At 35.6% G+C, this 14,138-nt stretch overlaps 1 protein-coding gene across 1 annotated transcript in view; it reads right to left on the bottom strand.

Moving 5' to 3' along the window:
- LOC108367308 (Zinc finger protein ush) overlaps nucleotides 1-14,138 on the bottom strand; it is a 628,184-nt gene that overhangs the window by 123,335 nt on the left and 490,711 nt on the right. Inside the window, exons 5-7 of the mRNA XM_017621901.1 lie at nucleotides 10,316-10,416; nucleotides 10,002-10,250; nucleotides 9,603-9,917 (exon numbers count right to left, since the gene is read on the bottom strand). Of these exons, the coding sequence (XP_017477390.1) occupies nucleotides 9,603-9,917; nucleotides 10,002-10,250; nucleotides 10,316-10,416 (665 nt within the window). The remainder of the gene's footprint in view (nucleotides 1-9,602; nucleotides 9,918-10,001; nucleotides 10,251-10,315; nucleotides 10,417-14,138) is intronic.

Here is a 14,138-nt window from a genome sequence, read left to right on the forward strand (position 1 = left end):
AACGTAAGCGACATTTTTTTCAATATTTTCTTTTTGATGCAGAAATATTCCTAGAGCATCTAGACGCATTTCTGCATCAAAAATAAAATTTTGAAAAAAATGCTGGTTACGTTATTTTGGCGGTTAGGGCTCGATATGGTTGGCGTATAATTGTGATGCACACCTCATTTAAAATATTTGTTTTTGAAAAGCATTCTTTTGTTAATTTTATATTTTCTTTCCTTAAATATTTGTTCTGGATTATTATACCCGTTTAACAAATAAACTATACAGATTTCTTTAACATAACTTATTCATTACCTTGTTGCAGTAAAGTGAAACAAATACGTACATACATACATGTGTACGTGCATATATTTGTATATTTTTAACCAAATAACGTAGTTGCAAGCATCAACAATATCTTTGATATAAATACATATGTACATGTGTGCATAAGCACATAATTAGCAGAACCCAAATACCAAAAATCAGCTCTATGTAAATACTCACGCACTTGCCAGCACAGTACACTGCTTGCGGATATTTTCAGTCGATGTAATTGTCGCTTGCAAAGCAAATACTACTTTTCTTGCTATTGATCGACTTTTTACTCTCGCATACTCCAAGCGGTTTGTGTTTGCTCGCACTCTACTAGAGAACAGGGATGATAAATGAGTTTTTTAATTTTGCACCAAATGACCAAAAAAAGTTTACTAAATAAGCCGAGAAAGTACCAACATTTAAAAGACCATACATACATAGTTACAGTGAAACCCGCTTAAGTACCCCCCGCTTAAGTGCCAACATTTTTGGGCAATGTGAATTTTTGAATGTAATCTCAAGAAAATCTCTCTCTTAAGTACCTCCCCGCTTATTTACCCAACCCGCTTAAGTACCTCAATTTTTTGCACCCCATTTCCCATTTTACCTATAATTTTCCTCTTTTAAGTGCTCTTTTAAAATTCCTTAAAATATTTCCATACTTTGAATCCCAGGGGCAGCGATACACACCTTCGGCAAAAAAATTATAAAAAATTCACGGTAATTTTTAGCCCCTAGAAACTTGCACATTATTACACTAAAATTGAATGGGCTATAAAACTGTATACTCAAAGAACACATCTGAGAAAAAAAATTTGAATTTTCATGAATTTTTTTCTTCAAGTGTTCTATAAAATCTTAAGATTAGGTTTAAATGGTATTTGTTAGGGAATGAACTGTATTTTAATCGAAAAATCTTAAATAAATACGTAACTTCATTAAATGTTTATGTTTTATTCAAGGATTTACATATTTATGTAAGTTAACAAAAAGATGTAACTACATCAATAATTATGTTCGCTTAAGTACCCGCATCGAGGTACTTAAGCGGGTTCTTTTAAGTACCAAACCCGCCTAAGTACCTCAAAAAGCTGCGTAAAATACAACCAGATATTAAAGGATTTAAAAAAATTTTGAGCATTGTGCGAGTTATACAGCACGAAAATGTTGGCTGAGAGTATTTTTCATATTTTATGTTTTTAAAAAATTTAAAATTAAAAAAATAAAAATTTCGAAAAAAATGCTTAAAAAATGTCATGAATCGAATTTGGTCATTTTGGACCACTTACTGAAAATTTTTTACTGTACAAGAAAATTCCTCTAATTAAAAAAAAAAATTTTTTTTCAGGCTCTGATTTGCTCACAAATTAAGAAACAGCCGTAAATTACGGTATTGTGAAAAAGCTTTTATTCAAATGTACACTTTAATATAAATTTTAAAGTGAAACTAATGGAACCATTTTGTGTCCAAACTACGCATAAATACGAGTTGGTCTAAGAGCTTTCCGGGAACTCGATTTCTAAGTTGAGTTGCTATAAGCCTTGTTTGAGAGAAAAACCTTTGGAATGGAAGAGAGGTAGAGAGTATTGGTAGAAATTTAAGTGCTACTTTATAAACATGGTTATATTTTCCCTTTAAGGTAGCCGTGGCAGATAGTGGATTGGAATTATCCACACAACTCTCTATTCATTTCCATGTCACGTTCACTCAAGCAAGTTTTAAAATAACTTTACTTCAATATTAACTGAAGATTCTGGAGACACACGATTAACAATACTACTTTCATCCATAGAATAAGGTTGCATTCTTTTTAAATTCGTAGGAATTTGTTTTCGTATAATAATTTTATGCGCTGCTCTTAAGTGATTTGACAATGCTGTTGTACTGTTATAAAAATTAATTTCTCTACCACATTTGTTACATTTCTTTTTAGTTTTATTGGCAATTTTTTTTTTTAAATAAGACAAAACAGCATTCGGCGCCATTGCTAGAGGAAAAGTTTTAAATTAAGATGCTAGTGCAAATGAATTTGTCGAGAGTCGACTCGTGGAGGCTATGATATAAAGCAGCGAAAACTGGTCGGCAGCATGTGTTAGGCGATGAGCTAAGGACCCCCAAATGGCTACGACAGCGGCGACTAGCTACATTTCTCCCTCACGATATAGTCCTTGACGTCATTCCCGTGGGGTACGGAGTTCTAAGAAATAACATGCTTTTGCTGGTTTTATATGGACACTTGAGAGCCCCTGAAAAAACTGTTAAAGTATAAACAGAACGAGTTCGCTGAGTAAATTTCGTCGGACGGAGCGACGCCGCTGCGTGATATTCGCTTAACATTTCGTCAAGTAAAACTGAACCGAAACAATAATTTAGCGCTACTATATATGTATATTGTGGAGGATTGTCCTTAAAAAATGCTAGTTTGAAAATAAGAAAAGGCTAGAAAAAAGCCACGAAGCTAAATCCTAAATATCGAAGCTAAACGATCTAGCCTCAAAAATACTAAACTGGCAACACTGATTGGCAGTAACAGCTAGTACGTCCGAAAACATTACAGTACAGATATATCAATAAACACGTACAAATACACGTCCACATACGTTTATATTATAACTAGCTTATACCCGCGGGTTTTACCCCGCGCTTTTATACAAAAAGGAAAAATAATTTAATGATGTTAGATTTTATTTCTGTGCCCATTTCGTTATAGCTCGTTATTTTTTAAGCGAGTTAAGGTATTTAGGCCGTTTAAAACTATGAAATTATAAAATCTCGTCTGCGCGCTAGGCATACGGCGGTGCCACGGCGGGTTCTAATATTTCCAACTCAAATTTAGTAACCTGGCCTTGATAAAATACCACTTCTCATTACTGTAGCAAATGCCTCAAGAGAGCTTTAGATTATAAGGCCGAACCCGGCTCTCCCTTTTCCATTTAATGAAATTTATTCTGTCTTCCACAAACACTTCCAGGGATATGTGGCAAGAAAAAGTAAATTTGTACTGGAAGTGCCACGCCCCTTTTTCTTATAACCCTAATCTTCTTCCATGAATTTAGAATTGATTTTACATACCCCAGTACCAAGTCCCAGTACTCTACCATGAACATCTCTGGAGATATGCAGTATAAAACAGTAAATTTGTACGGGAGGTACCATGTCCCCTTTTCGAATAACACAAATTCTTCTCTATGAGTATGGAATTAATTTTGTATACACATCTCGGTGCCAAGTTCCAGTCCTCTGCAATAAACACCTCCAGAGATATGCAGCATAGAAAAATCAATTTGCATGGGAGTTGCCACACCACCTTTTCCAATAACTCTCATTTTTCTCCATGAGTATGGTATTAGTTTCACATACATACATACATATGTATTTCCATACCAAGCTTGAGTGCTTTACCCCAAACATTTGAAGAGATATGCAATATGAAACTTTCAGTCAGTATGGGAGGTGCTACGCCTCTTTTCCAAAAACGTCCATTTTTCTCCGTGAATATGAACATGATTTCACACAGTGTTGGCAAACTGTTAATCTGATTAACGATTAAAAATTAACGATTAAAATGTTAATCGCGTTTGACGATTAAAATTAATTAGTCGTAATCAACTGTACGATTAATGATAACATTTTTTTAATCGTTAATCGCTGGCTGCGATTACGTTTAATTAATTTAAAACATTAATCGTTAATCCAATTAAAAATAAAATCTGATTAATTTGTCTAGTTTGTCCGAGTTTGAAACCAAACACCAGTTATAGTAATTATTTTGTGTTTTACGCTTATAAAAAGCACATAATATAAAAAAATTATAATTATTGTTATTAGTAATACATAAACTGGGAACTTTTACAAACCTAGTTTGCAAAACGTTTGTTGGTATATATCTTAATGAAAATGCACACCAGATTGCTTAGATTGATGAGGAAACCCGACTTAGCCATACCGGATTAACTTGCTTTGTGTGCACAGGGAAATTCCAGCATAACTTAATTAATCACCAAACCTACTTGATCAAATTAAGAGTTAATGATTAAAAATTAATTTTTTAATCGCGGTTACGATTAACTGTTTAGTCGGATTAAAATTAATCATGATTAACTGTAATCAGATTGAATTTAATCGAATTAACTAACTAATTAAAACATCAATCGATTAATGCCAACATTGATTTCACATACATATCACTATACCAAGTTTCAGTTCTCTCCCACAAATACTTCCAGAGATATGTATGTAATATGAAAATTCCAATTTGTATGGGAGGGGCCTTGAGTTATCGGACTTACTTTCAGTCTAAGACCATCCTTCCGAAATCCGTAGTAAGTGTACTAAATTCCGTTCTGATCGGAAAACCGGTTAAGGAAGTAGCCTATTTTTCAATCCAGGTCATAAACCATCTTTGAGCAAAATTTCATTTTCAAACAGGTGGCAATTCTTAAAAAAGTAGCCTATTTTCCAGTCTAGGTCATAAGCTATCTGTGTGCAAACTTTCATGCAAATCAGTTCAGTCATTTACGCGTATTAATTTAATTAAACTTTCCTAATACGTGATAACTCTTAAAATAGTAGCCTATTTTCCAACATAGGTCATAAGCTATCTCTGTGCGAAATGTCATGCAAATCTGTTCAGTCGTTTCCGCGTATTAATTTAATTAAAACTTTTTTAACAGGTGGCAACTCTTCCAAAAAATTAGCCTATTTTCCACTGTAGGTCATAAGCTATCTGCTTGCAAAATTTCATGCAAATCCGTTCAGTCGTTTCCGCGTATTAATTTAATGAAACTTTTTTAACAGGTGGCAACTCTTAAGAAAAGTAGCCTATTTTCCAATCTAGGTTATAAGCTATCTGTGTGCAAATTTTCATGCAAATCCATTCAGTCGTTCCCGCATAATAAATAAATGAAACTTTTTTTAACAGGTGGCAACTCTTAAAAAAATAGCCTATTAACCAATCTGGCCGACAAGCTATCTGCGTACAAAATTTCATGCAAATCCGTTCAGTCGTTTCCGCGTGATGATTTCCCAAACATCCAAACATACAAACTTTCACATTTATAATATTTATATTATATTATAAGATAAGATTAATTTAATTAAACTTTTTTAGCAGGTGGTAACTCTTAAAAAAGTAGCCCATTTTTCACCCTAGCTCATAAGCTATCTGTGCGAAAACTTCCATGCAAATCAGTTCACTCATTTCCGCGTATTAATTAAATTAAACATTTCTAACAGGTGGCAACTCTTAAAAAAAGTAGCCTACTTTCTAACCTAGGTCATAAGCTATCTGTGTTCAAAATTTCATGCAAATCCGTTTATTCGTTTCCGCGTACTAATTTAATTAAACTTTTTTAACAGGTGGCAACTCTTCCAAATAATTAGCCCATTTTCCACTGCAGGTCATAAGCTATCTGCTTGCAAAATTTCATGCAAATCCATTCAATCGTTTCNCCGCGTGATGATTTCCCAAACATCCAAACATACAAACTTTCACATTTATAATATTTATAAGATAAGATGGCCGCTCATGAAATATTTACTGGCTAAACAGAATGTAGTACCACAGCCACAAACTATTTCGCTAGCTACATCAGCTAGATAAGCAATAATACACCATAAACAAAGCTACATATTGTGGGCAGCTTAGAGCATTTAGAATATTTTAACTTTTGACAGCTCTTGCTACATACTACAGCCTCATTATTCTGGTTAGACAGTTACACTTTTTTACTCATACAGCATGCATAATTCATGAATGAATACACCCAATTTCTACTGGGTGTTTATTTATAAACTTTATAAATGTATGCATTCATGGAGTATGCATGCTGTATGAGTGAAAAAGTGTAAACAATTCATGACCGGCCATTAATTTCCAGAAATAAAAAGGGTACTCATTTAAAAGCGCAAAACTCTCGCAAACTGGGCAAACTGCGCAATTTAAACCCCTCGCAAATGAAATGTCAAAATTTGTATTGAAAGCTATTTGCACAAAAAGGGCAAGTTTGCGCGGAAATTTTGGCTGACTTCCAAAACGTCAATTGCTTTGCATAGGTACAAAGTATAACGTTCAATAACGCCGAACTACAAAATGTTGACGATGTATACTTTTCCAAAACGCATCCGAAAATGTATCGAAACACATCGCTAGCGCAATCAGCGCATCAGAAACAAAGTTGATGCTTCGTTTGTTATTGGTTACCATTGGTGTTTTAAAAATGGAAAATTCATAAAAATTGTTCATTGGCATACTGAGTATTTAAAATATGCAATGTATATGGTTGCAATGTGTCGCAACTCTGCATATACAAACAGTTTGAATACCGCAGTATAACAGTTTCCAAACATTGTATTGATACGTTTTGGAAGCCAGCCTTTGTCGCGCAAATTTGCGCAGTGTGATGTGCAACCCTCAATTAACTATTTTGTTTACTTTCATTTTGAATTGTGCTCAACGCTTTTTCGTAAGACTTAAATATTTTCTTAAATTCGAGTTTCAATTGTTCAACTTTTTAAATTAACATTGTCAAATAATTAAATGTGTGAAATTGCACAGAATATAAAATTGTCCTCATGAAACACACTGCGTAAAGTTGCCTAATTGCCCAAATATAAAACTTGCGCGAATCGATGAGTACCCTTAAAGTAAAATTCTGGCTTATTTTCAATGTATTTTCGTTTGAGATAGGGTGGTTTTCAATACAATTCTGAAATAAGGCGTTTTTCAATCAAGTTCTGAAGTATGGCGTTCTTGAAAAGTTTTCTGAGATAGGGCGTTTTTGAACTAGCTGCCGAGATAGGTCGATCTTCTACTCAACCATCGATATATGCAAGGTATATTCAACAAGTTAGGAGTGACAACTCAGTCGAGCTCTCTCATAGCTGACTGTAATGTCAAAAAATTTAAACAAAGAAATTAACCCTTTGTTATATATGTACCAAATTCTATCATGATCCAAATCTTTCCTTCAGGGCAAATGCTCCGCGAACACTGTGATAGAATAGGTAAAAATATAGTCGAAGGTATAGCAGTTTTGTATCTATATCAAAAACTTAAATCAATGTAATGTAAATCAGGTGAATTGTACTGACAGTTGTCCAAATGTGCATCATCAACATCTAACTTCGTCCCCACAGACACCTCAGATAATTCAAGCATTGGAGAATCGCATGGTAGAGGTACTGCAACTGGGAACAAACGCGTCCGCTTAGAAGTACTCAGTTGCGATGGGCAACAAATATAAAGTCACTGGCACTAAGATGGTTCTCGAGCGCACGCGAATAGTCTTCTAATGAAAGACCGCACCTATTTGTCCACCGTTGTCGCTTCACTTGCCAATAAAGTTTGTTGTCCTGGCTCTTGCCACATACAGCACACCGCTCGTAATTCCCTTTCATTTTATTGTGTATTTCAAATCAGTCGCACAGCTCACAATTGAAAATTTTAATTAAAAAATTAAGAGTTAACATTTCAGTCGAAGTTCAAAAGAAAGAATTGTCGAAATCACTTCTACCTAATACTATGTTCAAATTGACGAGCTAAACATGTTAAATGGGCTTGAACTAGTTAAATGAACAAAACATGTTCATAAACAAGTTAAATCGCATGCAATTGTTGTTGGAAAATTGAACCAGTTAAATCATTTAATTCGTTTGAAAACCGGTTCAGCGCAGTGTTGTATCAGAAAGCTTTCTGCTCCGGCCAATCAGAAAGACACAAAAGCTTTCATTTGACACGCCGACGTCCAAAAAAATTATATTCTGAAAAATATTAAAAATTAAGCAGACATTCGCACAAAACAAATTGAAGCACGAAAACTTGATTTTCAAAAGTGTTTTTCGAATTTTTATTGGTAATCAAACAACCGTCAAAGTTAACTCCAAATGTTCAATGTGAACGATTGTGTTTTCCAAAAAGCTCTTTTTCATTTAACAAGTTAAATGGGGCCGATTTGAACGTAATATAACAGAACAATTTTTAGGTAACAGAACTGTAAACAAAGGATGAAAGAAATGTCAACGAAAACACTAACAGCCGGTTCGAACAGCTTACAGCCCACAATCCCAAAACTCGTTTCAAAGTGTTTTCGTTGCCGGTCCGAACATGGTATTAGATTTCTCCAGGAGCCCTATGTAAAATGATGGAATGTTTTTGAATTTCTCACATAAAGTTTTTGTAGTACTAAGCGCATGTAATGCATTAGTTAACAGATAGGGTTCTTACTGGGTAGATTTCAGAACGAATGAAGAAAGTGATCAAAATTATACTTATGCTAATTGCTTATCGGAAGGGTGGTCTGTACAAGCCGAATTCAAGTTTTTTGTATACATTGGAATTTTTAAATTCAAAATTTGTTTAAGTTAGTGGTGATACGCTAACCACAAAGCGTAATTTTTCGCAAAATCTGATGAGAAGTTCAAAAGTACAAACAAAAATTAGCACCAAAATACATATTATAAATACGTGTTATTTTGGAAGAACATTCTTTACAATTAAATTTTAAAATCGCATAAGAAAATAAAAAAAAAAAAACATAATGCGCTCGTGATTTTTATTATAAAATAAAAACAACAGTTATGACGAAGTGTCCTTTAAGAGTTTACATTTTATATATGTTTAATAAAAAAGGTGCAAACAACGTTAGTAAAAAAATACCAAGCTCTGATAATTTTGATTTGAACTTATAATAAATTGGTATAAATATTATAAAAGTGGCAAGGCCGTTGTTTAATTTTAATAAGCGGTTTGTTGGTTATCTGGAAAGGACTTTTATTTTGGAGTAATATTCGACTACAGTTGATGAGACGACAATGACAATTAAACTGTGACAACACACGAATAGGGCTGCTAAGCTGATGATCAACGATCAAGGGGAAAGGTTTACTATTTAAACACACTATACAACAGCATTCAACGTTATTAAAAGCTTTTTTATAATCATAGTTCCACAAATGTTAAAATACCTGAATCTATTTGTCTACTTTCGCCATACTGAAAGATTTGGCTCTTCTAGTGATTTGGGTTTGCTTGCCGTCCGTTTTGGTTTCAATATAAAATTAAATAGTGCTGATTTCATATTTTTTAAGTAAGATTTTCTGAATTTCGAGAGTGCCGGGAAAAAAATTTTACCCTCCCGCTCTTACATTTTTACACATCTTCCCGATTTCGCCCATCCCGGCCATTTTAAAATCAGTACCGTGTCTACCGCGGGTCCCGATATCCCGCGCCCCATCTCTGGTGTGTATACATAAACAGCTGTTAAAGATAACGTGAATTAAAAAATTTCTAGGACCTTACCGTGCACCTTCTCTTCGATTTGGCGTTAATGCCTCACTCCTCTCCACGTTACGCCCAGCATTATTTTCAGGAAGTAGAGGCTCGTTCGTGCTAACTAACGAAGGTTGACAAGCTGGTGATGTTTCGACAGTGGGTATGTGTGGGGTGTTAAGGTTGAACGGCACTGCAGCGGGCGAGCCAAGGATAGTATCAGTTATTGTAGCGTTGGAATTAAACGCGCTTATATTTAAAGCCGTGGCTAGAGGTTTTAAATCTCCGTTATCCAGCATGTAACAGGTGCCGTCGGGGTTTGGAAGTGCTGCCAATGGTGAAGTGCTAAAAATATTTAATGATGAGGAATGCATTAAAATGTGTAAAATTGCACCCATAACGTTTAAAATACTACTTTTCCCTACTTACAGAGGTCCCGGTATCCAACTTGCTGCACGTATCAGTGAGCAGGGTATTATCAATATTGGATTGGTGGGCAATGCTAGAAACGGTTGCGGCGTTGGTGTTGGTAACGATGCGGCGGCAGCCGCGGCCGCAGCAACTGCAACCATAGCAGATGTGGGAGTTTTTGCCCGCAACTGTGGACTGATGCTCGCTGTACCTACTGACGCTTTAATGGCATTAGCTGTGCTAACTTCAACCTTAGGCGTTAGTGGTCTACATTGAAATGAAAACTTAGTACCAAATATTTCCAGTCAGATTTTTCTATATTTATTTCTTACCCCTCAGTACGGCGTGAACTGCAATAATGCATCTTATGCGCGCGATATGTCTTAACATTATTGAATCTTATATCACAATCGCTGCAGTAGCGATCCGTTTGCTAAAAATTTAAATTAAGTGATACTTGATGTACTCTTCATTCGTATACATATATTACACAAGGGAACAAAAATAGGAAACAATTTTGTTGCGGCAAATGATAAAGATGTTTTTGATAGACTTTTCGGTGCCGATTACGAATCCGTAAGCATAAAGTTCATCAGCCGCAGATTTTGAGAAAAACTAGGTCAAAGTGTAACAAAATCGCGTTTTCTTGCAATATTTTAGAAGCTCTAGCAAAGAAACAAAATGCGATATTAGGCTTAAATTAAAGCTAGAAGTCTCGAACACTGTTCCTAAAAATACCATCCCTGCACCTTGACTTGATGGTCACTTATAGTTACGGTGACCATATTATTTACCAGTTAGTTATATTATTTAATTGTACAAGTTCCCCTGCTGTAGCGAAAAATTAAGCCAAATCCTTTTCAAGGACTTCGCCATCCTTTGCTACCATGCGTTTACCATAATTCATACTGCACGACGAAGCCAGCACAGAGTGGTTCAAAATTAAAATTTAATGTTCATAATGCACCGCAGCTTTCATTTTTCAACCAATTTTTACTAAAAACCAAAAAAATATTTATTTTGGTGAACATTGTTTTTATAACATTTCAAAATTTTTTTTGTGTATTTTTTTGTTTTGGGAGAACCATAAAATTTTTTTCAACAAGTTTTTGTTATGTAACACTTATTAACTGGAACAGGAGAATACGTTTTCTTTAAAATTGCTACTTTTTCTCAGGGTTCGGAAATTCTCATTTATGATTATTCGTTTTCATTCTTTTACGAGATTTATCGCGATCGATAATATTCCAAGTCTATTTTTGCATTCTTTTATCGCGAGTGAAAAATGCAACAAATTTATCATCTCTCACATTCGGAATGCGATCGACAAAAAAAATTTTCGCTGCTTTTCATTCGCGATCGAAAAAAGCAAAGAAATTTCCTTTCACTCGAATATAAGAAGTCCGAGCATTGCCGATGTCGGCCTCTCATAAATATGAAAAACGATGCAAATAATCCATTCGCGATCACTCACAACAGCTTATCGCGATAAACTTTTCGCGAAAAATTTTCAACGACGTTGTATGGGAGATATTTTTCGCGTTTGTTTTGGGTATGCATTTTGTTATGCATACATAATGTGACCAACCGTACTTCTTTCGGAAGTACAGTACTTCTTTTTTCGATCTTGTACTTCATACTTCGAAGTACAGCCCAATGTACTTCTTTCGATATTTTGTACTTCAGAAGGGAGATTCTGTAACCAGTTAGCGATAATTTTCGGATCGCTGTCGCACTTTTTGACTCATGATATAAATGTTTTTGCATCAAAAAGGGCGATAGTAATTCGAAAATTGTCGCTAACTGGTTATAGAATCTCTCCCCAGATCCTGTACTTCTCCGATCTTCTGGACGATCATCACATGGCCTGGGCAATAAATTCGTTCAAACCATTAAAGTCGCCCGATGGACCGATGGCATCATACCTGCGCAGCTGCAAAGGGCTCTGACGGTGTCGTTCAATTGGTTGGATCCTATTTATACGAACTGCGTGAGAATCGGGTACATCCAAAGGCTTGAAGGGTAATCAGTGTTGCGTTCATCCCGAAGGCAGGAAAAGGCTCTCATATTTCCTCTAGGGATTTTAGGCTTATCAGTCTTTTCGTTTTTGCTGAAAAAGTTTTTGCTTAAAACGCTAGAGAGTCTGATAGATCTGTACATAAAAAATGCGATCCTGCGTGACTGTATTTCAAGAGCTCAATATGCTTATTGCAAGAAAATGTCGGTGAATACCACCCTGCACACATTGGTAAAGTGGTCAGAAGAAGCCTTCACGCATGAAAACTACGCAGTAGGGGCCTTCTTCGATATCGAGAGGGCCTTCAACAATGCCACTCCAAAGGCAATAGTCGAGTATATTCATAATATGGGGGTTGAAAGCAACCTAATAAGGCTTATCTACAGCGTACTTCGTGACAGAACTATCGCGGCGGAGTGGAGGAGCGTCTGCCCTAAGTGAAGAGTCAATAGGAGCACTCCACAAGGTGGTGTTTTCTCTCCCCTGCTCTGAATTGCAGTTCTATAGGAACTGGAAAAAGTGGGCTATCGGGTGAACGCCTATGTAGATGATGTGGAACTTTTGGTTAAGAGGCGATTTCTATACACCCTTTTTGATCTGGCTTAAGGCTACATGAACCAGGTAACTAAGTGGGCGATCAAAGGCGGCTGTCGTGGAAGCCTAACATTGGGGAAAGGGTAGGAAAGGTGTCGGTTGCCTTGTAGAGGAGCTATCGGTAAAAGGTTGGGTCTCTCGCCCAAATTAATTCATTAGCTCTAGGAAACCAGATTTAAGCCTATGCTGTTTAAGGAGCCCTTGTGGTGCAGCTCACTAGAGAAGGCTGTACTTTTAAAACAGGAATTAGCGGAGCATTAGGAACCACGCCTACACTGGCGTGCTTAACATACATATGTTGAACACGGCGCGTGCAGATATTGCAGACAGAATTGTCGCAGCACGAACTGCTATTAGGCTAAGTGAAACTGGGTCCTTTTGTGACATAAAAAATGGAAAAGAATATATTTGTCTGCTACAAATGTTTTTATATGGCATTTTAAAGCACGTTACCTCTCAAAGGCTAGTGATGAAGGTTCTGACAGGCAATTGTGCGATTGGTACTGATGCGGTGAGACTAGGAATTTCGACAGACACTTTTGTATCAGCTGTCAAGAAGAAGATGAAGTGGAATCATGTCCACACTTTCTTTTAGACAGTCCAACCTTCACGAGGCTCAGGGATCGAAATTAGCCGCATTCGAATTTTTGTAATCGGCTCGCGGCGTTAACTTAACCCAACCTAAGCTGTACTTCTTTGAGCTATAAAAAGTTGGTCACATTATGCATACAGCGTACATACATATGTACATATGTATATGTAAGTAATGCAAGCAAATGCTTTTCGGTTGGAAGGAATGTGGGAATATGCACAAATATATGAATTATGGTGGAAACATATATGTATGTATCTACATCAATTATATAAATAGGCAATCATGTTTCCTTTACACCCCTTTTACGGCTAAACTGTACTTCTAAGGTATAAACNAAATTTAATGTTCATAATGCACCGCAGCTTTCATTTTTCAACCAATTTTTACTAAAAACCAAAAAAATATTTATTTTGGTGAACATTGTTTTTATAACATTTCAAAATTTTTTTTGTGTATTTTTTTGTTTTGGGAGAACCATAAAATTTTTTTCAACAAGTTTTTGTTATGTAACACTTATTAACTGGAACAGGAGAATACGTTTTCTTTAAAATTGCTACTTTTTCTCAGGGTTCGGAAATTCTCATTTATGATTATTCGTTTTCATTCTTTTACGAGATTTATCGCGATCGATAATATTCCAAGTCTATTTTTGCATTCTTTTATCGCGAGTGAAAAATGCAACAAATTTATCATCTCTCACATTCGGAATGCGATCGACAAAAAAAATTTTCGCTGCTTTTCATTCGCGATCGAAAAAAGCAAAGAAATTTCCTTTCACTCGAATATAAGAAGTCCGAGCATTGCCGATGTCGGCCTCTCATAAATATGAAAAACGATGCAAATAATCCATTCGCGATCACTCACAACAGCTTATCGCGATAAACTTTTCGCGAAAAATTTTCAACGACGTTGTATGGGAGATATTTTTCGCGTTTGTTTTGGGTATGCA

This window comes from Rhagoletis zephyria, unplaced genomic scaffold (genome assembly GCF_001687245.7).
Source record: "Rhagoletis zephyria isolate East Lansing unplaced genomic scaffold, Rhagoletis_zephyria_1.1 Rzeph_scaffold_00043, whole genome shotgun sequence".
NCBI classification, from domain to species: domain Eukaryota; kingdom Metazoa; phylum Arthropoda; class Insecta; order Diptera; family Tephritidae; genus Rhagoletis; species Rhagoletis zephyria.